This window comes from Chrysemys picta, chromosome 4 (assembly GCF_011386835.1).
Source record: "Chrysemys picta bellii isolate R12L10 chromosome 4, ASM1138683v2, whole genome shotgun sequence".
Classification (NCBI taxonomy): Eukaryota; Metazoa; Chordata; order Testudines; family Emydidae; genus Chrysemys; species Chrysemys picta.
Genome location: NC_088794.1, coordinates 47397731 through 47423669, shown reverse-complemented (window position 1 = coordinate 47423669; position 25939 = coordinate 47397731). Strand labels below are relative to the sequence as shown.

The window sequence follows — 25939 nt, the reverse complement described above, 5'->3', positions numbered from 1 at the left end:
TATGACTACTCCCATGAAGTTACTCAGCTGTTCATGTGTTTGCAACAACAGCTTCTTAGCAATTACTAGATATTCTGTAGGATATTTAAGAATTTTTTTGATTATTTATTTAAATCAAATTAATATTTATTTGCATTGAGATTACAAAACTAAAAGTTATTATAAAACTGGAAATCTACAAAAGAGTATTCTGAAGAGAGCTGAGTAAATTCTGGAACTTCAAGAGTCTTTATTCTAGTCTTTATTTTAGTTACATCAGAAACATCTGTATGTTTACTTAGCCTATTTAGGTATTCATTATATATGTATTATCATTTAGGGTAGGAATTTCAAAGGAATCTAATGGTGCTAAACACTCACTCCTTGATTTACATTTCTGGGTTGCTTATGTGAAAATTGCATCATTGTTAACCAATATTACAATCTTTTATACAAGTTTAGGGTCTGATCCCTTTCAAATCCATTGACTGCAATGGGGACAAAAGCTGATAAATGATAACTCAATATACTTAGCCTTTTAATGGGGTTAACTAACCTGCAATGACTAGTGACATCTTTTTTGTGTTTATTTGTAATCCAGTTAAATAATCCCAATTACCTTCTATTACAGTAGATTTCCAGGGCACACAATTCTCTCATTTCTGATTGTCTGAGCTACATTTTATCAGGGACTTTTGACCCCAGTAGCTCACCACTAATTTGAATTTTACAGATTGAACTGTAGTTGGAGAAATAAATGCTAACAGTGATCACCTAAGCCAGTTCTGACACCTGTCCCATATCCAAGTATGCAGAAATCAACTGTTAAAACACAAAATAATAGCAACTATGTCATTCACCTTTGTTCTCTCATACTGCAAATACACCTCTACCTCGATATAACGCTGTCCTCGGGAGCCAAAAAATCTTACCGCGTTATAGGTGAAACTGCGTTATATCGAACTTGCTTTGATCCGCCGGAGTGCACAGCCCCCCCCCCCCCCCCAAGCACTTTACCACGTTATATCAGAATTTGTGTTATATCGGGTCGCGTTAGATCAGGGTAGAGGTGTATTTTAGATTAATAATTGTTTTCCTGCAGAAGTAAATTGCATTATAGTAATATCTACAGTTACTTTAGCTCCAGGTAAGAAATTATTTCATTCTCTACACCTACATCCCAGCCAGGATTTGAACAACAGTTTATTTTTATTGCCCTTTAAATTTGGTAAACTACTTATTGGCACTTAGGCAGAAATTAGGATGCTGTAAAATTCATGACGAACAGCAAATCTGTTGATCTATAAAAATATCCATCCTTTGCGCAATTTACTGAAAAATTCTTAACATGGAAAAAATGTATGAAACGACATATAGAGTCCATATTTGTGAATATAGCTTTTGTGATCTGTCAGTTTATTATTTCATATGGCATTGCTATCCAGAATTAATGTATTCGACCACTTTTAAATCTGTGCAGGCCAATAAAAGCATTGTAATCCCACTATAATTTTGTCTGTTTCTTCTCCTTTTTATAAAGAAATCTGAAAAGCTTCTTCCTTTATAAACTTGGTCTTCCACAATTTTATTATGGAGAAAATTACATTTTTGAAAATTATGTCTTACGCATCTGTATTGTTACAAAAGCTATGAGAGTTTAGCAGTCTGCATTATGGAAATAGAGGGACAGAATAAGCAAGTATGCACAGAACTGGAAGTTCCTAAGGTGGCTTAATATTTTAGATATCTGCCTAGTAGCTAACATTCAAATGAGAATTCATTGTCTGAAATACTATATATGCGCCTATCTATTTCTATAGGGATTTTTCCTATATTACTCCAATCCATCACTGCTATACATTGGTACCTAATTTCTTTTTGATGGATTCAGATTCAGAAATTTGTTAAACTAACACATCTGACACTATGCTCCCAAATCAACTCTCGCAGAAAAACAATCAAAGACAAACAGCATGTCACTTGTGGGCGAACATTTTTCAAACAATGTATCTGACCTCTCAGTCTTTGTCCTCAAATGAAACCTGCACACCTTCAAAAGACAAGCCTGGGAGCTTAAATTCATAACTTTGCTAGACACTAAAAATAATGGTTTTAATAAAGACACTGGATGTATGGCACATTGCAACAATCTGTAACCCATTAACATCCCTTTTTGACCTATGAATGACTGCAGAGGGGTTAACTGGCCACTTCACTTTGAATGGTCCCTTAAAACATATGTTAATTATTTATGCTAAACAATCTGTTCCACCTTGTATCTAGCTATGACACTCTCAATACCTTTCCCAGACCTGAAGAAGAGCTCTCTGTAGCTCAATAGCGTGTCTCTTTCACCCACAGAAGTTGGTCCAGCAAAAGATACTTGATCCACCTTGTCACTGAAGATTTTTTAGCATTTCTGAACATCTAAACCTGAACCACATAAAAGCAGATTTGAGTATTTAATGCCAATTGAGCATACTCCCATGATCTTCAGGGGTTTCCAGTTAGTTTGATATATTGTAACTGTAGTGATTAATGATAAACATTTCTTCCCTGAGGTGGGTAAAAGAAGGGAGATGGCTGAAAAAAGAGCAGAAAGAAAAGTTGAGAGGGAAAATGAAAAAGAAAGGAAGAAAATGAGAAATAAAAGCAAGAATATTGGGAATATTGCAAGAATAAAATGAGTATGGAGGCATTAGTGTTATGATAGACAAAGCCCCATAAGATTTATATTTCAAGTGATCCATTTAATTGGTAGCTCTGCTTGTGTTCTTAAAATAGTGTATTTATCTTCATTTCATCTGAAGATTTACATACGGTTTTCTTAATTTTGAAAATGAAATTAAAAGGTGAGAAAAGGAAATTGCCACATGACGTTGTTCAGGTCAAGAACTTAGCAAGCGCTAAAAGGAGTTAGACATTGAAATGAATAACAAGTATATCCAGAGTTGTTATAATTAATGCTAACAAATTTTGGAAGGGGTATTAAAGCTCATGCTTAAGGGCTTAAGCTAGTCTCTAAATATTAATGATCAGAATGAGACTTTTTGTGGCGGGGGCAGATTATCCCACGTCCGTCTACTGAAGAATTTTTGCACCTTCCTCTTAAGCATCTGGCACTGTTAGACAGGATACTGAACTAGATGGACCTTTAGACTGATCCACGATGGCAAATCTTCTGTTCCTAATTGAGGTTCTGTATTATGTTCATTCATTTAAATATATAGAATTACATGTATGTCATATCAAGACAACTTTCTAACATGTTTCTTTCTTAATGTAATTGTAACATTGTTTTTCTCACTTTGAGTCATCAAACAGGTAGATTGGCACTGCTATGATTGATACAGTGGTGTTGATTTAGCAGGTCTGGTGAAGACCCGCTAAGTCGATGGCAGAGCGCTCTCCTGTCAACTCTCTACGTTATTCTTGTAACTGAAGTAGCATAACTTAGGTTGACTTACCATGGTAGTGTAGACAAGGCCTAAGGCAAAGTACCTGCCATTGCGCTCTCTGTATATTTCTACTAGGATAATACTCAAAATTGGTGGGGTCTGAATAAAGGTAAGCAGGAAACTTCGTTTTTATGCTTCCTTTCCAAAAAAGGTCCATCCTCGAATATTGTGTGTGACAAAGATATCCCACATCCAGTGTGAAATAATGACTAATAGAGACAGTTTAGCCCAGAGAGAGCAGCATAATCATGAATCAGATTTGTCCAGTGTTTTTATATATATATATATATTATTAGGGCTGTCAGCGATTAAAAAAATTAATCGTGATTAAAAAGATTAATTGTGTGATTAATTGCGCTGTTAATAATAGAATACCATTTATTTAAATATTGTGGATGTTTTCTAAATTTTCAAATATATTTATTTCACTTACAATACAGAACACAGTGTAGAGTGCTCACTTTATATTTATTTTTGATTACAAATATTTGTGCTATAAAAAACAAAAGGAAATAATATTTTTCAATTCACCTCATACAAGTACTGTAGTGCAATCTCTTTATCATAAAAGTTGAACTTACAAATGTAGAATTATGTACAAAAAAAGGCATTCAAAAATAAAACAATGTAAAACTTTAGAGCCTACAAGTCCTCTCAGTCCTACTTCTTGTTCAGTCAATCGTTCAGACAAACAAGTTTGTTGACATTTGCAGGAGATAATGCTGCCCGCTTCTTGTTTACAATGTCACCTGAAAATGAGAACAGGTGTTCACATGGCACTGTTGTAGCTGGCGTTGCAAAATATTTACGTGCCAGATAGGCTAAAGATTCATATGCGCCTTTGTGCTTCAACCATAATTCCAGAGGATGTGTCCATTCCGATGATTGTGTGATGGGTTGGACCTCCCCATCTGGGATGCCACCTGATGTACTGGGGTTTCACGAAGCCTCCGCTGCTCCACCAGCCTGGATTCCCTCTCCCTGTTTTGCTGAATTAGGCTCCCCGGCTTCTTGCAGCACATACACACAGGTAGGGCCACACCCAGCTACAGACACAGACTGAAGTCAGCTCTGTGTGAGAGGACTCACCCAGCACTCACGTGCACACCCCCTTTGGGGGATAAACACTAAATAATACTGTCTTGTGCTGTAAAGAAAGATCTGCACAGCGCAAGCTCATAAAAATTCTCCCTCTCCCTCAATGTGGAGAGAGAGATGCATAGCTTCTCCCCTCCCCTCCCCCCCGATATGAATTGCACAAGCTGGGTTATGTTATAAACAAGAAATAAGTTTATTAACTACAAAAGGTAAATTTTAAGTGATTATAAGGGATAGCAAAAGATCAAAGCAGATTGCTGATAAATAGAAAATGCAAACTGAGCTTAACACACTAGCTATGTAAGATATAAATTAGCAAATTCTCAACCTGAGTGATAAACGGGATTGCAGATTCTTAAGGCACAAGTTGCCTTGGCTTTCCCAGGTTTTCATACACAGGCTAAAAATCCTTCTAGCCTGGGACCATCACTTCCCACAGTTCAGTCTTTGTTTCCTCCTCAGGTGTTTCCAGGTGTGTTACTGTAGAGAGAGTGAGGTCCCCTCATAATGTCGTTTCTCCTCTTTTATATCTTCTCCCTGCCTTCTGGAAAGCTCTTTTGCTGTGACCTGGATCAAACAGTTCCCATTGTGCTATATCTCAGGTGTTTCTATTGTACACAGTTCCTGGGGTAATCCTTGTGCTTGTGTGCATTTCCTCAATAAGACCATGAAATTATCCAGGCCTTTTTACTGTCATACCTGAAAGGCTGCTTGTGGGTGTTTACAACCTCCGGACATGTTTCAGCAGCACATGTATAGCCAAACTTCATAACTTCACACACAACGATAGCACATACAATTCAACGAGATATTACTGTCTAGCAGATCAAGACTTTTAGAATGGCACCTCACAAGGCATACTTTGTATAAGACATGTCCTAATTATATGACAGTGGTGAATATTGAGGTGTCAAGGTGTAACAGGTGGGTTGTGCTTGATAACTATCCAAAGCAGTGCAGAGCGACGCATATTCATTTTCATCATCTGAGTCAGATGCCACCAGCAGAAGATTGATTTTCTTTTCTGGTGGTTCGGGTTCTGTAGTTTCCACATCAGAGTGTTGCTCTTTTAAGACCTCTGAAAGCATGCTCCATACCTCATCCCTCTCAGATTTTGGAAGACACTTCAGATTCTTAAACCTGGGGTTGAGTGCTGTAACTATCTTTAGAAATCTCACATTGGTATCTTCTTTGCGTTTTGTCAAACCTACAGTGAAAGGTGTTCTTAAAACGAACAACATGTGCTAGGTCATAATCCGAGACTGCTATAACATGAAATATATGGCAGAAAGCAGGTAAAACAGAGCAGGAGACATACTGTTCTCCCCCAAGGAGTTCAGTCACAAATTTAATTAACCCAATATTTTTCTAACAAGCATCATCAATATGGAAGCATGTCGTCTGGAATGGTGGCCAAAGCATAAAGGGGCATATGAATGTTTAGCATATCTGGCACATAAATACCTTGCAATGCTGGCTACAAAAGTGCCATGCAAACGCCTGTTCTCACTTTCAGGTGACATTGTAAATAAGAAGCCAGGAGTATTATCTCCCGTAAATGTAAACAAACTTGTTTCTCTTAGTGATTCGCTGAACAAGAACTAGGACACTTGTAGCCTCTAAAGTTTTACATTGTTTTATTTTTGAATGCACTTACGTAACAAAAAAAATCTACATTTGTAGGTTGCACTTTCACAATAAAGAGATTGCATAACAGTATTGTATGAATTGAACTGAAAAATACTATTTCTTTTGTTTATCATTTTTACAGTGCAAATATTTGTAATAAAAATAATATAAAGTGAAAATTGTATACTTTGTATTCTGTGTTGTAATTGAAATCAATATGTTTGAAAATGTAGAAAAAATCCAAAAAATATATAATACATTTCAATTGGTATTCTATTGTTGAACAGTGCGATTAAAACTGCGATTAATCAAAAAAAAAGAGTTAATCGCGTGTTAACTGCAATTAATTGACAGCCTTTATATATATGTTTACCAATAGATTTATAACCAGTTAGACTACTTTGGGGGGTCCTGTTAGCTCTACAAAGCAGAATATTCCCTGTAGATTAGTACTAGATGAATAATCTTGTTTTCAGATGGTTATGCATTCTAAACTCCAAGTCTCCAGGACAATATTAGGAAATGATCTGGTTCCAGAATACAAAGTTTTAAAACAGTTAATATTTTAGTAGAAACTTTTGATAGTCAAAATTCCTTTTCTACACTGTAGTTCCCCAACAACAAGAGCACCTGAACTCGAGAGGTGCTGAGCACAGAAATTCCCATTGCGTAGCTTGCGCTATTTACTGCCAGATTATAAGGAAACATGAAGAGGCAAATGTGATTTTTTTTTTCATTTGAAAATATTGCTGGTGCAGCAAGTCTAGCTGGTAGTCTTCTCCACTATCATTCAAGAAGCTGGAGTTTGATTCCTGATACTATCTTTCACTCCTATCTGCAGGGCATTAGGGTTGTATAGGACATGCGTTCAACTTCTGAATGTGAGCATCTGATGTCACTGAGCAGTGATTCTTTTAGATTATTTAAAGAGTGATATTTCAGAGGGAGTATCATCCAGTTATCAGCCAGAAGGATAACTGGCTTGGAAATGGGGAAGATAAAAGTAAAGGAAAATCTGGAGACATTCAGGACTTTGGCACGTGCAAGTTAAAGATTCTTTCCAGACTGATGGACCCCAAATTTGGAGCTTCAATTTTTTTTCTATTTTGTCTATTTGAAAAGCTCATATAATTCTTTGTAAATTGTTAGTGTATTAGCACTCATAGGCAAGTCTAAATAACAAACTACATGTGATATAGAGGAAAATATTATTAAAGAAAATCTCCAGCTCACAATTCACAGTGATCATAAACAGTATAGGATGAAAAAAAGATTATTTTCAAAATTATGAAACATACTTTGACAATGTCCTTGTAATTTTCAATATTTTGAAGACTTATTTATTTAACTCATCCAACGTGTCTCTTAAGTTAATATTTCCTATTGGACTTACTTCTGTTGGTGAAAGAGACAAGCTTTCAAGCTACACAGGCTCTTCTTCAGGTCTGCTTGAACCATCGTTACTTACTTAGCTATCATTCCAATATAAAGCAATGTTACATTTACGCAAGTTAACTTTGGCTTAGCATGAGTATAGCTAGATGTGGGATACTAGATGCTCATTGCAGATGAACCAAATTTGATGTTAGGGGGAAATATATCAAACTTTGCTAATACTTTGGAAAATGGAGACTAAGCCTAATATGAAATAGCTTTTAAATTGGAAATTAGGATCACACTATCTATACTCTAGCATTTTGATGGAGCAGACATTCTATGGTTTAACTCAGCTGCAAAATGTCTTAAATAAAAATACCAGGAAAAGAACCTGCATATGGATCCATATGGAGGGTAGGTAAGACAGTGGGCTTTAAGTACATATTTGTTATCAGCATTCACAGGGTTACTACTTTGTCATTATATTTTACCTTACTGTCCTTTAAACATTCTTGTTTTACTGTAATCAATGTCTTTTTTCCCTTCTGTATATATTTTGTAGATTCACAACCAGTATCCAACAGAGTTTGAATTCAATCAGTATTTCTTGAAGTTCTTAGCTTTCCACTACGTTTCAAATAGATTTAAAACATTTCTTCTGGATTCAGACTATGAAAGACTAGAACATGGTATGTGTAGAAGAATGTGGTTGATGCTCATTCATTTTTTTTTTCATTTCTTTATTATTTTACACTTTTGCCGTTAATTAATATTTAGTTCACAGGAGTCTTTCCATTGTGAGATGGTGCTAATGATTACATTGCAACCAACTAGAAACATAGAAAAATTTACTATGTGCTATATAAGTGTCTGAGGTGTACTGGAATTAATTCTGCGTACAGAGTCATTGGCAGTTATACTTGGTGAATGAATAGTTCCTGAGCCATGCTAAAAGGGAAAGAATAAAAGGGTAAGAGAAATGGAAGGAATAGTTATAATTGCCAGAACCTTGCTTCACTTTCCAGTCCACTCACTTAATACAATTTCCCCTTCCATCTGCCTGCTCTCTAAAGAACTTTGGTTTTTTATTGGTTTTTTTTTTTTTTTAATTACAGAAAAGAGGTCCTGGGATTCATGAGATTGTATGGCATTTCCATAAAGGAGAGCCTTTTTCCCCTTCCTCCTGAACGCCTGTGTTTTTCTTTTACTTTCTTCCTCTATCTCTTGCAGGCTAACGTGCTTCATCTAAGGCCCCACCTCCCTTCTGCATTCTCAGCCCTACCTCTGTCAGACTGATCACTCAGTCACATCCACCTTTCTCAGGCTTGTCTCTGAGCATATGCAAGAAGCAAAGGGGTGTAGTGCAAACTCTGAAATGAACAGTTTTCACAGAGAAATCAGGTTTTTCATGGCAAGCAGTCAATTTAATGCGTTCTGTAAAAGCCCAAACGACCATGAAATTAATCCAGGCACTGAGCAACCATTCTATTTCTGCACAAAATACTGATTTGTATGTTTTTTAAACTAGTGTAATTTTATCATAGTTATGAGACTCCCAACAGGGTGGTGATGCTTTCAAATATCACCACGCCAAGAAGGAAATAGTGGCTTCAGTGAAATCAATGACAAAACTACCGTTGACTTCAGTGGAGCCTGGATTTCACCCCAAGTCTCTGCTCTCAGACTTGTACTTCCAAGTCCACATTTCAGGTGGTGATATTGCACAATAGAACAACAATGTATCACAAGTTATTGAATAATTATAACATTTTTAATGTGTATATATAGTACACGAAGTGGCAGCTAAAGTGCAAAAACAAAAAGTAAATTTAGAACAAACCTCATTAACAACACCTCAAGTACTGCAGTAGGCTTCAGAATAAGAATGCAAATGTCGCATTATAGAATGTTTATTTTCATATCAAGTTGGTGTTCAGGCAGCAAGAATGGCAATTATACTGCACCACATAAAATTCTTTAATGTTATTTTCATCAATTCAGACCTCTTAAGTATTGGGCATTTTTGCAATGTTTTCATTCCTTGATAAATGTCATAAAACAAAATCCTTCTGATTATGCTTTACCATTTGTCACATGTCACTATAAAGCCTTCTTTTACCTTTTTTCCCTATAGGGACATTGTTTGAAGATAAAGGAGACAGACATGCCAAAAAGGGAATCTGTATTTGGGAATGTATTGAAAAAATGCACAAAAGGAGCCCCATTTTCTTCAATTACCTATATGCACCTGTTGAAACAGAGGTATGATATAGAAACTTTTATGTTGTTTCAGAGTAGCAGCCGTGTTAGTCTGTATCCTCAAAAAGAACAGGAGTACTTGTGGCACCTTAGAGACTAACAAATTTATTAGAGCATAAGCTTTTGTGGGCTACAACCCACTTCTTCGGATGCATATATTTATATGCATAAATATATATATATATATATTTATATAAATATATATATTTATGTTGTTTGTTATTCTGAATGATTCTCTAAGTAGTTTGCCACTTGTTGAATTGGTCTAGACCAGTTTCAGACATTTATTATGCTAAGTAACCCTGCTGAAGAAATGTTAAGAAATATTAATAGATCATTGCAATTTCTCACTAGTTTATATCACTAGTCATGCAAATTATTTAAGACTCATATTGGTAAATTGTAAAGGGGAAAGTCCTAGAACATTTACTCATCCACGTGTGTCCCACTGACATAAAGAAGACTACTTAGGTGCATGACATAAGATTAATTATGTGAGTAATGATTGCAGGAGCAGTCTTAACATTTGCACATGACCATAAAAAGTAAATCTAAATAAAAATTATGAGGAAACAAGTTAAAAGTAAATATAAGTCACATTGGTAGTGAGACACGTTTCATAAGATCCTGATACATTGCATTGCATGTCATATCATTGCCGGATAGGATCATATATTGATCACATTTAGCTGTATCTTGAATAATTTTATAGTGTCAATATTTATCATGTACCATGACCCATATCTCTTCTAGTTAGAATTATTTTCTAAGTATAAAGTACTGTGTCATGAACAATACCTGTTCATTTTAAATTAAAACATTGAGTAAAATATTAAAGGTATGCATGGCAGCACACAGATTAATAATATTGATGCATTCTTTCCACATTTAATGCTATTTATAAACTAGTCTAATCTTTGATCAACAAAACATGTATAAATATTTCAATTGGGGATCCATATCTGTTTCATTGTCACTACATGTGTTCTATCTTTATAAAATTAGCACCTCTGATCAGTTAGTGTTGACAAAGGGAGATTTTCCCCTGTTCAGCTAAATGAATCGTAGTCATGATGCAGAACCTGGACTGCGGGTTGCTTTTAAAATAGGGGGAATGGGAGAGGGTATCAGGGTTCCAACTGAGACATAAAGGAATTGTATGTATGTAAGTATGTACCTATGTACACACAGTGTGCCTCCGTTTTATTATCTTGTTAGCTGAAAAGATGGACAGATAAGAATGGCTCATTCTTCTCCATTTATATTCCACTGTTGATGTGCATGTGTCCCATGCACTCAATTTCAGATTCTTTTGGCCAGCAGCATCCATTGGAGCTGCACCTTTGCCCTGAGTATCCTTGTGTCTCCCACCTGAGGACATAAAGGGCAAGGTGACCCTAACTGTCCCTCAAATCCTTCACCATGCAGGTGTTAAAAAATGCAGGTGTTAAAAGATTCAACAGTAGTGGGAAGGGCAGATCATGGAATACATATGGACAACACATCTCAAAGAACTGTAGTTATTGTAAGGTAAGTAATCATTTCTTCTGTGAGTGCTTGTTCCTTCTCACCACCTGTGGCTACAAGTTGGAATGTGCAGTATCGGTGCATCTCACACACTGTGCAATCTACCCATTGTATTGTAAACAGATAGCTATTTCACAATTTGTTAGCTGGCAAAACCTATGAGGATAAGGGGAGGAAAGAGCACCAAGCCCACAAAGGAAAATGATCTAGGTCTCCTTTATCAGATCCTTCCATGAGAAACCAGAAATCCCCTCAAATTTTCTTGGAAAAAGGCCCAGTGAGGGTTCCTTGGCACCCATCACTGTGCGTCAAAACCAGGTTCCTCAGTACTTCAAAAATTACCCGTTACCAACCCTTTGTCCCTGAGGGCCCCAGTGCCAATAGCCCCAGTACCAACACTGTCCATACACTTACCCCTGGCTCCAGCATACTCAGTTCCAAGGGACCTTATGGTTTCCTCATTATTGGACTCACCATTATTATTAGTACAGAAGGTACTTCCTCCACAACTAGCTGCCATCCCCATTCTGGTACTGAGCACATCAGCAGAACGAATCAGAGTGCAGTCTGGTGATGCTCCCAGCATTTCATCTGGCACTGTTGCAACCCTGCAAAAGAAGCACTTCTCTTTCCCAGGCTCTGAGAATAGCAGGGGGCATTACCAGTTCAGTACCTGGAGTCTAGCTATTCAGATCCATACGCTTCAGAGAGGGAGTCTAGGACTCACTATTAATGTCCCAGACATAGAACTCTAAGAGGGATGCAACCTAGTCCAGGGCTAGATCACCTTCTCCCCCACCTCACAAAAGGGCACTACAGCCAACCATGACTACAGTGCTGCTGACTGGACAGACTGGTCAGAGCTCTGATGGGGATTTGCTGGCAGAGGACCCACCCCATACAAGCATCTATCTCGTTGTTGTATCTGGCAGAGGCTATGGTAGCCACATCTACCTCACTCCCAGACAACTTCAAAGCATTCCATGACTTGCTCTTTAGGCTGGTTGATACACTGGAGATTCCAGTGGTAGTTGTCTGGAAGACATCATGCAAACTCCAAGGGCATCCCACACACCTCTGTGGTCTGGATGTCTTGTAATGCCCATGAATGAGAGGCTCTTAGAACAGGCAGTTACTCTGACAGATGCCTGCTTCTTTGTCACCAAAATCAAAAACAGTAAATCATTGCTGCTAAGTGCCTTCCTAAGGCTTTGAGCAATTTTACATATGTCCTACAACAGGATCTCTGGTTGTCGCAATGGCTAATGAAAAACACAGAGACAGCAAAAATTTACACCTCGAGACAGATACAAGAAATTCAGTTTATTTGGCTGAAAATATTATTTATCATCAAGGCTACAAATGAGAGGTGTAAGTTACAATTGAGGTTCTTCCATTTGAAGGATGCAAACTTTTTAATATAAAGATTAATGAGGCTTGTATGCTCTGTGAAAGGACTCTCAAGTGATGCTGCAGTTCCTAAGAGTCTATACTCATGCACCAAAGAGAGAGTTCTTTAAGCCTCAACCGCATCAAAGGCAGCCAATACTGTACTCATTATCGACAGTCTGAACCATCCAGGAAGCAACGGAAATGTAAGAAGAGGAAATCATGTGCCTTTACTACCACATCTTCTCACCAGCCCTGGTCATCATCAAAGCAGCAGATTTGGCTCCTTGGTCGGGAGCAGTGTACAGTTCTCTTGGATTTCCCGCTTATATCCCCTCCGTTTATTTTATTTTTGTGGGGTCTGGAACATCATTACAGGCTGTTGCATCATGGAAATCATAGAGGTGGACTACTCGATCCAATTCCAGACACTCCCCAAACACCACCTATTTTCCCCATTACTTTTCAGGGACCCATCTCATGACAGCATGCTAAATCTGGAGGTGCAGTCATTTCTGAGGATATGTCAACCCTGGTGCTGGAGATATAATTTCGAGCTCAGGTATATATACCTGTGCTAGTTCTGATCAAGGTAGCGTTCTAAAAATAGTAGTGTAGCCATGGTTGCACAGGCAGCAGGACAAGCCAACCGATCCAAGTACCTACTTAGAGTTTCAGATAGAATTGTACTTGGGGTAGCTAGCCCATCACACTGCTCATGCAGCCATAGCCAAATACCCGTTGCTATTTTAGAGTGCTAGCTTGGCACAGTTACCATAGATATATCTTCCTTAGCTGGCCATTATGCCTTCAGCTCCAGTGTAAACACACCCCAAATCTCATAACAGTGGAAATAGTGCTTCCAGAATACAGAGGGTAACAGGGTTTATTCACATTACTTTCTAATTCTTGAGAAGAAGAGTGGATGGCACCTTATTGGACTTGAGACAATTGAACACCTTCATTCACAAGCTCAAGTTCAGGATGGTAACCCTGGCCTCGATAATTTCCACCCTAGATCCACCTGACTGGTATTCAGCTCTGAACTTCCAGGATGATTATTTTCATACAGTAATTCATCCTACCTACAGAAAATATCTAAGTTTTCAGATAAGCAATTCCTACTACCAATACAGGGTCCTATCATTCACTCTATGGAGAGTGGCAGCGGCATAGGCGCTGATTCCGTGGGTGCTCCAGGCCTGCACCCACCGGTAGCCCACTCCCACCTCCTCCTCCTCAGCACTTCCCACCTGCCGGCGGCCCCGCCGATCAACTTCTCCCCCTCCCTCCCAGCGCCTCCCGCCCACCACGCTCAGCTGTTCCACACCAGGCAAAAGGTGCTTGGGGGGAGGAGCGGGGACAGGGTGCATTCGGGGAGGGAGCAGAATTGGGAAGGAAGAGGCGAGGCAGGGGCAGGAAGAGGCAGAGTGGGGGTGGGGGGCTGGGTGAAGGGGTAGAGTGGGGGCAGGGCCTGGAGTGGAGCAGGGGTTGAGCACCGCCGGGGCAAGGAGGAAGCCAGCACCTGTGGCCAGCCATATTCACGAAAGCTCAGATTTTAAAAAGTATTTAGGCATTGGTCTGCTCAGTGTTCCAATACATAAGTGACTTAGGAGCCTAAATGTCATTGAACATCAATGAGACTTAGGGGCCTAAGTGCCTAAGTGAAACTTTTTTTGAAAATGAAACTTAGGTTTCTAAGTCAGACAGATATTGCAATGCCTAAATACCTTTAGAAATCTGGGCAAACATTCCTAGTAGTAGTGACAGCTTATCTCAGGAAACAGAGTCTGGGTTCATCCATACTTAGAGGACTTGCTCATTTGCAGGAAGTCTCAAGAACAGATGACTGACTCCATACAGCAAACTCTGCACCTTTTTGCCTCTTTAGGACAAAAAGAAAGCAAAGAGATGTCCATATTAGTTCCTATTCAAATGATAGCATTAATAGGGGCAGTTGTGGACTCCACAACAGCAATGACCTATCTGCCACTCGAAGGATTCCAAGCCATAGGAGATCTGGCCAACCACCTGCTAGCTCAACACAAGATATCTGTAAGAATTTGTCTGACTCCTAGGGCATATGGCCTCCTGCACATATGTAACTCAGCATGCCAGACTACACCTACGTTGCAGGTAAGGATGGTTAAAGTTGGTACATCAGCCCAACAAACATCACTTGGATATGACAATGCAGGTCCTGCCAGGACTCCTATAATAGGTCCCTCTCCATCATTGCCATCAAATACTCTGGTGACAGATATCTCCACTGATGGGAAGGGAAGCCCATTTAGACAACTTTCAATCTATCAACTCCTCAAAAAACCCAGCTTCACATAAACATTTGAGGACTAAGGTTTGTTTAGCAAGCACAGTTTTCCTCTCTGTTCTGAAGTGTCTAACAATTCAGATCATGACAGATGAAGCCATACCAGTGTATTACATAAACAAACAAGAAGCGCACGATCCACCCCTCTATGGGCAAGTCTACATTACAGTGCAACATTCGCGCAGCTGTACCAATGCAGCTGCGCCGCTGTACCGCATCTGGTGAAGACGCGCTATGCTGATGGGAGAGAGCTCTTCTGTCGAGATAATTACTCCACCTCGGCAAGAAGGGGAAGCTATGTTGGCGGGAGAGTCTCCTGCTGATACAGCACCAGCATGGACAACACGAAACTTGCATCACTTCGGGGGAGAAGGGGTATCTTTTTCACACCTCTGAGCAATGTAAGTTAGATCAACTTAAGCGATAATGTAGACTTGCTCTATGTCAAGAAACAGCAAATCCATGGAATTACAAGATTACTCCAATAGCTTTACATCTACCAGGGTTGCAAAATATGCTGATGGATCACCTCAGCAGACAGTTGCCAGTGACCATGAGTGGTCAGTAAAGGATACTGTTATCCAAGACATATTGGTCAAGTAGGGTCATCCAACCATAGGCCTCTTTGCCACCAATGAAAGAAAAAGTGCCACAAGTTCTTGTCCAGAGGAGGGCAAAGTCAAGGATATCTGTCCAACTCATTCCTGATCCACTGGTTCTCAGGCCTCATATATGTTTATCCTCCAATTCCATTGATCCTAAGAGCTCTCAGGAACTTCAGGCAAGACTTAGCCAGGATGATCATCATAATAACACGAGCATGGCAAAGGCAGTCCCAGTTCTCAGACCTAATGAATCTCTTCATTCAACTTCCAAGTCAGTTGCCTCTGCTCCCAGATGTGGTATGCCAGGCTGAGGACAGAGTCTCCATCCAGATCCCTCTTTCTTGCATTGCATGGCATGAATACTGGCTGGTTAACATAAGTAGGGCAAACCTATTCAACTGAGATACAAAACAATCTTATCCGCAGTAGAAATGACTCTGTGAGGCTTACCTGCTCAGTCAAGGAAAGAGATTCACTGTCTGGGCTCAACAATACCAGTTGTCTCCACTGAAGACCCAGATACCTGACATACTAAATTACCTTCTGCCCTTAAAGAGCTCTGAACTATCTCTGATCTCCCTGAGGATCCATTTAGCAGCCATCTCAGCAGTCCACCCTCCAACACAGAGATATTTGACATTTTCACACCCTACAGCAGCTAGATTCCTGAATGGCCTTATGCGGGTATATCCCTTTTTAAGTTGCAATAATATTTGCTAAAAGGATAGGGGAGCTATCAGCTCTCATGTCCAGACCTTCATACAGTTTTTCATAAAAATGGAGTCACCTGGAGACCTAAACAAAAATTCTTGCTGAATTGTCCTTCTACATGACTAGGACTAAGCCATTTAGGGTATCCCCCAGATTATTTGTAGTTTATGATGACAGGTCAGGCAGTCTCAATGCAGAGACATTTCTAAATATATTGTACTATGAAATAGCCAACTTAGGACCCACTCCACAAGAGCTCAAGTAATGCAGCATTACCCACAGTAGAAGCATCGATATCTGATGTCCATTTCAGCTACCTGACAACAATGATTGTCAGCCCTCTAGATGTCCATTTCAGTAGGGTTGTCTGACAATCATTGTTTAGGTAAGACTCCTAGCATCCACCTCCTGTGATCTAGGTCGCTGCTTGCTAGTCACCAACAGTAAAATATATATGTGGACAAGCACTCAGAGAAGAAGAAATGGTTATTTATCTTACAGTAACTGTGGTTCTCCAGTCCTCCTTTTCTGCCACTACATTGTCCTATAATATCTAAATTGTGTTTTGGCAAAGGAACTGAGGGACATTTGGGTTGCCACACCCTTTATGCCCTCAGGTGGGATACACTAAAACACTTGGAGTGCAGGCCTGGTCACAATGGACACTGCTGGCCAAAAGAATCCGAACTCAAGAGTATGGGGCATATGAACACCACCAGTGGCTTATATATGGACAACATATTTTGAAGAAGTACAGTTACTGTGAGGTAACTATTTATTTTCCTTGATCTGACATCTTTTATGGAGTTGTATCCCACAGTCATGCACTGAAAATTGTAATTCCAGATCAGCACACACCAGTTGCAGTGCTACATTAAATTTCAGGAGGATAGTCTGCAAAATGTAAAATATTGGATTTGTGTTGAAACTGAAAATTTCCATCTGACACTAGTTTATTGGGCTTTGTTTCAAACAGGCATTAAAACCAAGTGTAAATATGTCCAGCCTGAAAACATGGGATTACTATATGGAAGAGACCTTGGCCACAGGTCCTTCCTATGATTGGACAGTGGTTACTGCAAAATGCAACACTTCAGAGGAAGCTGACCAAATGGATGGTTCATTTCCCCAAAGTAGGAGGAAAATAGTGTGGCCATGCTATGATGATGTTAGCAAAGTGCAACCTGATGCAATCACGAGCCTCTTAAATGTAAGTATAGATGCTAACAAAGACAGAACACTGCAGTTTATTACACTTATCAAATTCATAGCCATTTAAGTCATTGCCTTATAGATGTGCTGTAAAAGTAAATATTAGGTAAAAATAATTGGTTTAATCTCCAAAGAGATCTGGGGTCAGAAAGTCAGTCAAACATCTTACAAAAGGTTATGCTGTTCTGGCTGAATTCAATTCTGTAAATAGGTTTTAATACTTACCTTTTTTACATTGTGAACTGCAGCCAATAATGAGGCAATTTAGGTATATCTTACTTTTTATTCCTTAAAAGCAAGGCCTTAATACATTTTTTCACTTTCCTTTTTAAATAAAAAAGTAACTTGTATAATAGATTTTCTAACTATCTTTTCCCAGAGTTTTCAAAATTGTAACCTCATATTTTGCAAGGAATGTTATCTCATTTGGGGCAAACTCTGGATTCTGTCTGGATTGCAGCAGTACTTTACCCCCCCTGTTCTTGTCCCTGTTCACCATATAGTTTAAAGCAAGTGAAGTATAAGGTGTCCAAATCTCTGTCCCTAGCTCATAGCATGTCCATTAGTCCCAGCTTCTGAGTGTGTCTCCTCTTTACAGAATCTGGAGGCAGCTAAGAAATGGTGTTTAGCAAGTATGTGTAGTAGGCCTCATCCCTTCCTTTTGGCTCCCAGAAGGTTGCCTCCAACAACATAGAAGACCCCTCAGAATTGGGCTCTAAACAAAAAGTTTTAAATTATAACCAACAGATTGCCAAGCCCCTTGGGCAAATGGCCCAAACTGTTCTCTGTCTTTCCCCAGCCCAGCACTGATAAGGAAGACAATACAAAAAGTAGAACAAGCAGAAGTAATAATAGGGTTGCCAACTTTATAATCACACAAAACCGAACACCCCTGCCCCACCCCTTGCCCTGTCCCAAGGCCCTGCCTCCCAATAGCTCCATCTCCCTCCCTTTGTCGCTCGCTCTCCCCCACCCTCACTCACTTTCAACAGGCTGGAGCAGGGGGTTGGGGTGTAGGAGGGGGGTGAGGGCTTTGGCTGGGGGTGCAGGCTCTGAGGTGGGGCTAGGAATGAGGGGTGCAGGAGGGGGCTCCTAACTGGAAGCTACCAAGAAAGGTTATATTCCCAAATTTCACAACAAGAACATGTTATTACAGTTTGGAATCTAAATCAAATAAGTCTTTGTTTCGGTTCCCCCTTTTAATACACTTGGATATCACTTCTTATAAACCATGTTATGTAAATGTTGGCAATGTTTAATGCTAATGTCACGGCATTGGATTTGCTCTTTTTAAATAGTTTTATAAAATATATCCAATCCTTATCATTATCATATTTCTTATATGGCAAGTGGAAATGGAATTTGTGTGCTCAAGATGCAACCAGCCTGAAATGTATATCCTCGGGAAAACACTTTTTTATTGATTTCAGGAAATCGAAAGACTGGAGAATAAATTAAATCAGAGCCCAGAAAGGTGGCAGCTCTTGTGGGAAAGGGTCTCCATGAATCTTAAAGATGACACAAAACAAGACAATGTAAGTGGTGGAAGGGTCCAATTGACCACCTGACATGCTCAGGGTCCAATTGACCCCATTTGACATCGGGAAGGAATTTTCCCCCAGGTCAGATTGGCAGAAACCTTGGAGGTTTTTCATCTTCCTCTGCAGAATGGGGCTGGGTCACTTGCAGGTTTAAATTAGAGTAAATGGTGGATTCTCTGTAACTTGAAGTCTTCTAATCATGCTTTAAGGACTTCAGTAACTCAACGAGAAGTTCTGGGTCTAATCTATTACAGGAGTGGGTGGGCAATGTTCTGTGGCCTGCAATGTGTAGTCAGACTAGATGTTCATGATGGTCTGTTTTGGTATGATGGTCTGTTAAAGTGTAGGAGTCTAATTATAATTCAATCTCAGCTATATAGGCTATCTGGGAGAGTGACAAAATCACTGTATTTGTTGGAATAAAGTATTGCTTTCTAAAAAACAGAATGTATTCTAAACCATGCTACTGGCTTTGCATTGCTGCATGTGGAAAAATATGTATTCCTATGACATTTACTTCTTTTGTATCTTGAAGTAGATTGATAAATATAGCGCAAGATAAGCATTTTAATAATACACAATGGTGTAAAATTAGATATTTATAAAGCTTTCTGGGGCCTGATCCTGCAAACATTTACACATGTGAGTAGCTTTGCTTATGGGAGTAGTTCCTTGGACGTCAATGGGATCATTCAGATGTGAAAATTCTATTTTGGATCCACACTTTATAAGCAGGCCTTCAATACTCTGGGCCTAATCTTTTACAACAACTGTTTGTTTACACGAGGTGAGGAAGTGATCCTCTGTGTATTATACATTCCTGAGCATATTTTTAGGGTTTAGCAAATAATAAAAGCCAGGTCAAGCAGTGGCAAATATATTTTAGATGGAAATGTTGAATATTTGCGTGGGAATATTGAATATAAATATAAATTGTAGATAGTTAAGCATTTTATCCACCATACAAAATTTCATTTACTATAGACCTACTGTTACTTTCAATCACGGCTTATATTTCATGTTGCGTATCTGCTATTCAAGAGCATAACAGAATCCGAAAATCAGGTTCTTTCTTTAGATAATGTTTAGCATATCACGTTAGCATAACACTACAAAATCTTTCTCTGTAAAGATACCATCCACCAGATTCTCAGTTTTGATTCTTAGATCTTTGTGCAAGACTGGTGGATCTCCCACTGCTCCCAAAGTATTTTTGCCTGAGGGCAGCTGGAACAGAACAGAGCACATGCCAGGCCCTCTATTTGACATCACACACACATACCCAGACTGGAATATTTATATCCTTCAGGGGACAGAACAAAACATCCAGTAGGGGGCCTAGCTAGCACTCTACTCTGCTAATATTACTGCCCTCAGGGGAGTCTGTTCTTTAAGAGTTTCTGGCATTCTGCCAGTCTTGCTCAAAGAAGCTAAAACACAAACTAGAGAATCCTGTCAGATCAGAGAAGCAAAATTATGTGTAAGTAATTTTCTTATCTCTTAAAATATTTACTTGGAGATTCAGCAAAAACACTTAGTTCTTTTAGAAAGCCAAATCTCTGAGAGCAAGTTCTTTATTTTAAATTATATTCAGAGTCATCTCTAATGTATGGTTTATGTGAGGTCAAAAAATTCAGTAACAAAAAAGCTCCATACCTATTGTGGTCATTTTTATCCTTACCAGGAATCCCAGGAATAAAAACAAATGTTTGAGCAAATCTTCATTTTTCAAGTACTCAGCTATCTAGCTGCTGCTAGTGCTGCCATCTAAGAATTAGTCAAAACACACCAAATAAAACTGAAGGATCTATTATATCAGGGTACAATGACCTTTAAATGTAGATTTATGTAAAACTAAGTTATAGTTCTAAAATGATGCAATAATCAACACAATTTGCTGTGTTAAAACTTGCAGTCCAACTAATACTATGCAATTAAAATTTAAACATCAGCCTCTGAACTGTTCTGACCACTTTTGAGTTACCACTGTGGACAATGATGGAAGGAATAAACAATAGATTCTCACTCATTTGAATTAATGACTGGGAAGCTCATGACCAACTTTTCCTAATTAGCACAATTTTTTTAAAAGGTGATGGAATTGGAAAATGTAATTTGCTAATTTATTTTATATGGATAGTTTTGTTTTTTTAATATTTCACAATATGGATATATAAATAAATGTTCTCTATTGTATTTAGTAAAAATGCAGAAGTCTTTCTGATGAGATGAACTACAGTTCTCTGCTATTAAAACTTTACATTATGGATTATGTGGAGGGAGGTGTGAGTTTTGTGGCTGGGGCTTTTTGTTTGTTTTGCTGTAATACTATTTATAATGTATTAATTTTGGCAGTTCTGCTACTTAATTCAGCAGGTAGTCACATTTTAGAAAATTTCTTAATTCTAAACTTAGCTAAGCCTCTCACTCAAACTTTGTCATTTATCTTCCTTTTTAGCCACGAAGACATCCTTCTGGCTCATCAGGGATAATGTCTACTAATCCACATTCCTATCAGAAGAGGTCTTTGTTGCATTTACCTGACAGTGGTCTGGGTGAAGAACAAAGTGCCAACATCTCTCCCTCTAATGGAGTGGACAGACGAGCAACCACACTATACAATCAGTTCACATCAAAGAATGATGAGAATAGGTAAACTGATTAATTGCTGGGTATTACTGAAACCTCATTTTCAGGAGGGAAGTGATTTACAAGAATGCATCACTGCTGTGTGTCATACTCCAGGGAGTCAAACAGGTGATAGAATAATGATGTATGTAGTGGAATGGTGCATATATCTGCCCTAGAAGTAAAAAAGTAGAATCTTCCTAGACATGGAACTCTCTGCTGCCTTTTTACTGTTTCTTCCAAAGTTTTTAATTCTACTTAGTTGCTTTTTTTGTTCTTCTATCTTAAAAAATATTTTGGGTGAATTAGGTGTTCGTACAAATGAGGAGTTAATAGTGCTGCTGAGAATCAGGGATGAAGGGAGAAGATATCACACAAACTTCCCCCTTACGTCTGCTATCTCAGTCCTGACCTGGGCCTTCCTTGAGTGCGGACATTTCTCCTCATATCAAATTGGGTGACAATTTAGTCACATGGGTAAATGGGAGATAGGACAATATCATCAAATTCATTTTTATTTGTGCCTTAATCCAGGATTTAAAACCAGTTGTCCAGAGGTGGTATGGTAGTGCATTAGACCACTGAACTATCTAGACAGTTATTGAATAATTTAGCATTTGGCCATTAAGAAACTTTAGCCTGTAATGCGCTCAGTCAGAATAATCTTACTATTAATACACAAAAACAAAACAAAGCATTTGAAACGAGGCAGCCATAGTATCTTTAAGTCTGCTTCAGTGCCTGGACACAGTGGGAAATTATGGTGCTGATCAATGGGCCCACAGCCCCAAGTGATGGATCTTCTAAGTGTTTAAAGTTGATTTTTAATTCTGTAGTGAAAGTGGTTCCTAAATAGTTAAAGACCAATGTATGCCTTATGTGCCATGGTATTGAGGCTATTAAATCAACATGTACGTACTAAACCTTTTTGGTGATAAACATATGCTCCTTCTGTTCAAGGTCTTTTGAAGGTACACTTTACAAAAGAGGAGCTTTGTTAAAAGGTTGGAAACCTCGCTGGTTTGTACTGGATGTGACAAAACACCAGGTAAAACATTTTTAGCAAACTGGATTTTTATGTGAATAACTTATTACAGTTTTACTCAATAAGCATATAGAAATAGTTTGATTAGTACAATAGTACAAAAAAATCATAAAATAATAGAAATGTAGGGCTGGAAGGAACCCTGAGAGGTCATCAAGGCCAACCTCCCACTCTGAGGCAAGAAAGTATACCTAGACCCTCCCGAACAGGCATTTGTCTAACTTGTTCTTAAAACCCTTCAGTGACAAGGATTCCATAACCTATTCCAGTCCTTAAGTGACCTTATAGTTACAAATGATTAGTAATGATTATTTGCAAATGCAGCTGTACATAGTATTTCAATACAGATATCAATCTGTGTGGCTGGTATACCTTATAGTCAATGTGAAGGTAATCATTTTGTTTTTTAAAACAGAGATAACGATCTAGTATATAATTTTAAAGAAACTCCATGAACTGGTGGTAGTCTAGTATTTTTTGAGTGAAAACACTGTTTGTTGCTTTATACTTTATACAGAAAGACAGTCCCTGCGTCAAGGAGTTTTCAGTTGAAAATGGCAGTATATTGGCCCACCCAGAAGCAATTGTATTAAAACTTGCTATCTTCAGAAGGGCATTAGCCTGTTGGTCAGTGTTGGGCATTAACCTAGTCTTTCTGTGTGGGCCCTGTGAACTCTTCAGCAGTCAAAGCAGTTTAAGAAACCGAACACTCTCTGAAATGAACAGTCCAAAAAGCCAGAAAGTATTGTCCATTATGCAAGTAGAGATCTGAGAGATAATTTTGGAGTTTGGAGTAGGGTTGCCAACTTTCTAATCGCACAAAACCGAACACCCTAGCCCCACCCATTCCCTGATGTCCCACCCCTTCCCTGAGGCACCGTCCACTACATTCCCCCTCCCTCAATGGCTTGCTCACACTCTCACTCACTTTCACTAGGCTGGGTCAGGGGGTTGGGGTGCGGGCTCTGGGGTGGGACCAGAAATGAGGGGTTCAGGGTGCGGGAGGGGGCTTCGGGCTGAGGCAGGGAGTTGGGGTGTGGGAGGGGGTGAGGGCTCCAGCTCAGGGTGCTGGCTCTGGGGTGGGGCCATGGATGAGGTGTTCGGGGTGCAGGAGGAGGGGGCTTCTGGCTGGGGGGTGGGTCCGAGGGATTTGGAATGTGGGAGGGAGCTGCAGGGGGTTGAGGGGTGTGAGGGGGTATGGGCTCTGGGCTGGGGATGAGCGGTTTGGGGTGCAGAAGGGGGCTCCAGACTGGGGGGTGGGACTGAGGGATTTGGAATGTGGGAGGGAGCTGCGGGTTGAGGCAGGAGGTTGGGGTGTGGGAGAAGTGAGGGCTCTGGACTGGAGGTGCTGGCTCTGGGAAGGGGCCGGGGATGAGGGGTTTGGGATGCAGGAGGGATCTCCAGGTTTGGGAGGGCTGGGGCATGGGGGTGGGGCTTGGGGTTGGCTTACCTCGGGCGGCTCCCAGTCAGCAGTGCAATGGGACTAAGGCAGGCTGCCTGCCTGTCCTGGCTGTGTGATGTGCCCCAGAAGCGGTCAGCAAGTCTGGCTCCTAGGCGGGGCAGGGCATGAGGCTCAGCAGCACGCGCTGCTCTCACTTGCAGGCACTGCCCCCCCAGCTCTGCCAATGGGAGTTCGGAGCCCCGTATTCCTCCCCCCCGCCCGGCCTAGGAGCCGGACCTGCTCGCCACTTCCAGGGTACCAGCGGTGCCCTAGGACAGGTAGGGACTAGCCTGTCTTAGCTCCGCAGCACTGCCGACCGGACTTTTAACGGAGCCGCCGGGGTCCCTTTTTGATTGGGTGTTCCAGTCGAAAACTGGAGACCTGTCACCTGGTCACCCTAGTTGGGAACAAAATTAATTCAATCATCCCTGTCCAAACTGTAGTAGTTATTATACATTCCAAGCATGCATTTTTTTGACTCGTTCATTCATTCTTGGAGCACTTCCCTTTCATATTTATTTTCATGAAGCCTATCCTATGCAGATAAATTGAAGTCCAGTATACATTGTAGATTTATCAATCTGGATTGCCATAATACAAAGGTCCATTAACCTATTATCAATGTTTATAATGCAATGACCCACATATGATACAACTTCACTGGAATTTTTTTGCCTAAATATCTTCAAATCATGAGAACCAAAAGTGAAATCCTGGCCCCACTGAAGTTAATAGGAGTTTTGTCATTGATTTCAGTGAAGCCAAGATTTCACCCACAAAGTTTATTTCTAAAGTCCCCTGAAATTCCAGTTCTTGGTATAACAGCCATTTCAGACAGATGTGTATGGAAAATCTTTGGTCTGTCTTAGTGAAATCTGTCTTTACTGGTTTCAGTACATTGAGTAGCATGACCATTCATGTATATACTAACAAATTAGTGCACAGGAGGTAAGCACAGAAAATCTGTTTACTGCTTTAGACATTGAACCCTGCTTGCAATGCACACCCAATTCAGTGATGGCACTTACGGCCTAATGAACTTTAAAGAATGTTGGTCATTATCACACAAGCCTTTACTCATGCAAATAGACCTTATTTACATAAATTGCCTCAGGGGCGCATAACTAAGGACTAGCTTTTAAATAGCCAGTAGGGCCTTGTCCATAGAAGAAAATTGTGATAGAAAATGTTAGTTAACAGGTTTTATTTAACACAATGTTAAACATTATTTTCTCCTGAGTGTGGACAAGGGTAGTCATCTTTAAAAATGTTAACTAATTGTGATTAAAACTGGTGTCCCTCCTTGCACAAGAAGACATACTTCTCCCAGTATGTACAAGGTGTTCCTCTTTAATATTTTAATTGTTTCTATAGCCAAATCTCCTAGGGAACATTGTTCATGAAAGGGAGACATATAAGGGTACGTCTTCATTACCCGCCGGATAGTAATCGATCCCCGAACGCACTCCCCATCGACTCCGGAACTCCTCCAGAGCGAGAGGCGGAAGCGGAGTCGATGGGGGAGCCGCGGCTGTCGATCCCGCACCGTGAGGACCCGACGTAAATCGATCTAAGATACGTCGACTTCAGCTACACTATTCTCGTAGCTGAAGTTGCATATCTTAGATCGATTCCCCCCCACCCCCGCCCCAGTGTAGACCAGCCCTAAGCAATATCGGGCGGGCAACCGAAGGAAGTAAATCTGATTTGG

General features: G+C 39.8%; 1 protein-coding gene and 1 long non-coding RNA gene across 13 annotated transcripts in view; one reads left to right on the top strand and one right to left on the bottom strand.

Annotated features, from left to right (window-relative positions):
• Positions 1 to 25939, bottom strand: part of LOC112058966 (uncharacterized) — a 177431-nt gene that overhangs the window by 136068 nt on the left and 15424 nt on the right. The window lies entirely within an intron of this gene.
• The window catches only part of SBF2 (SET binding factor 2), a 570707-nt gene that overhangs the window by 541595 nt on the left and 3173 nt on the right, over positions 1 to 25939 (top strand). For 8 of the 11 annotated variants that reach the window (XM_065592221.1, XM_065592216.1, XM_065592217.1 and 5 more), the window contains 6 exons: positions 8104 to 8230; positions 9676 to 9803; positions 17338 to 17571; positions 19004 to 19108; positions 21573 to 21766; positions 22703 to 22790. In XM_065592221.1, coding sequence (XP_065448293.1) covers positions 8104 to 8230; positions 9676 to 9803; positions 17338 to 17571; positions 19004 to 19108; positions 21573 to 21766; positions 22703 to 22790 — 876 coding nt within the window. Of the gene's footprint in view, positions 1 to 8103; positions 8231 to 9675; positions 9804 to 11228; positions 11505 to 17337; positions 17572 to 19003; positions 19109 to 21572; positions 21767 to 22702; positions 22791 to 25939 lie in introns of those variants that run through there. The other 3 variants (XR_010600515.1, XR_010600516.1, XM_065592218.1) reach the window with 2 other exon arrangements.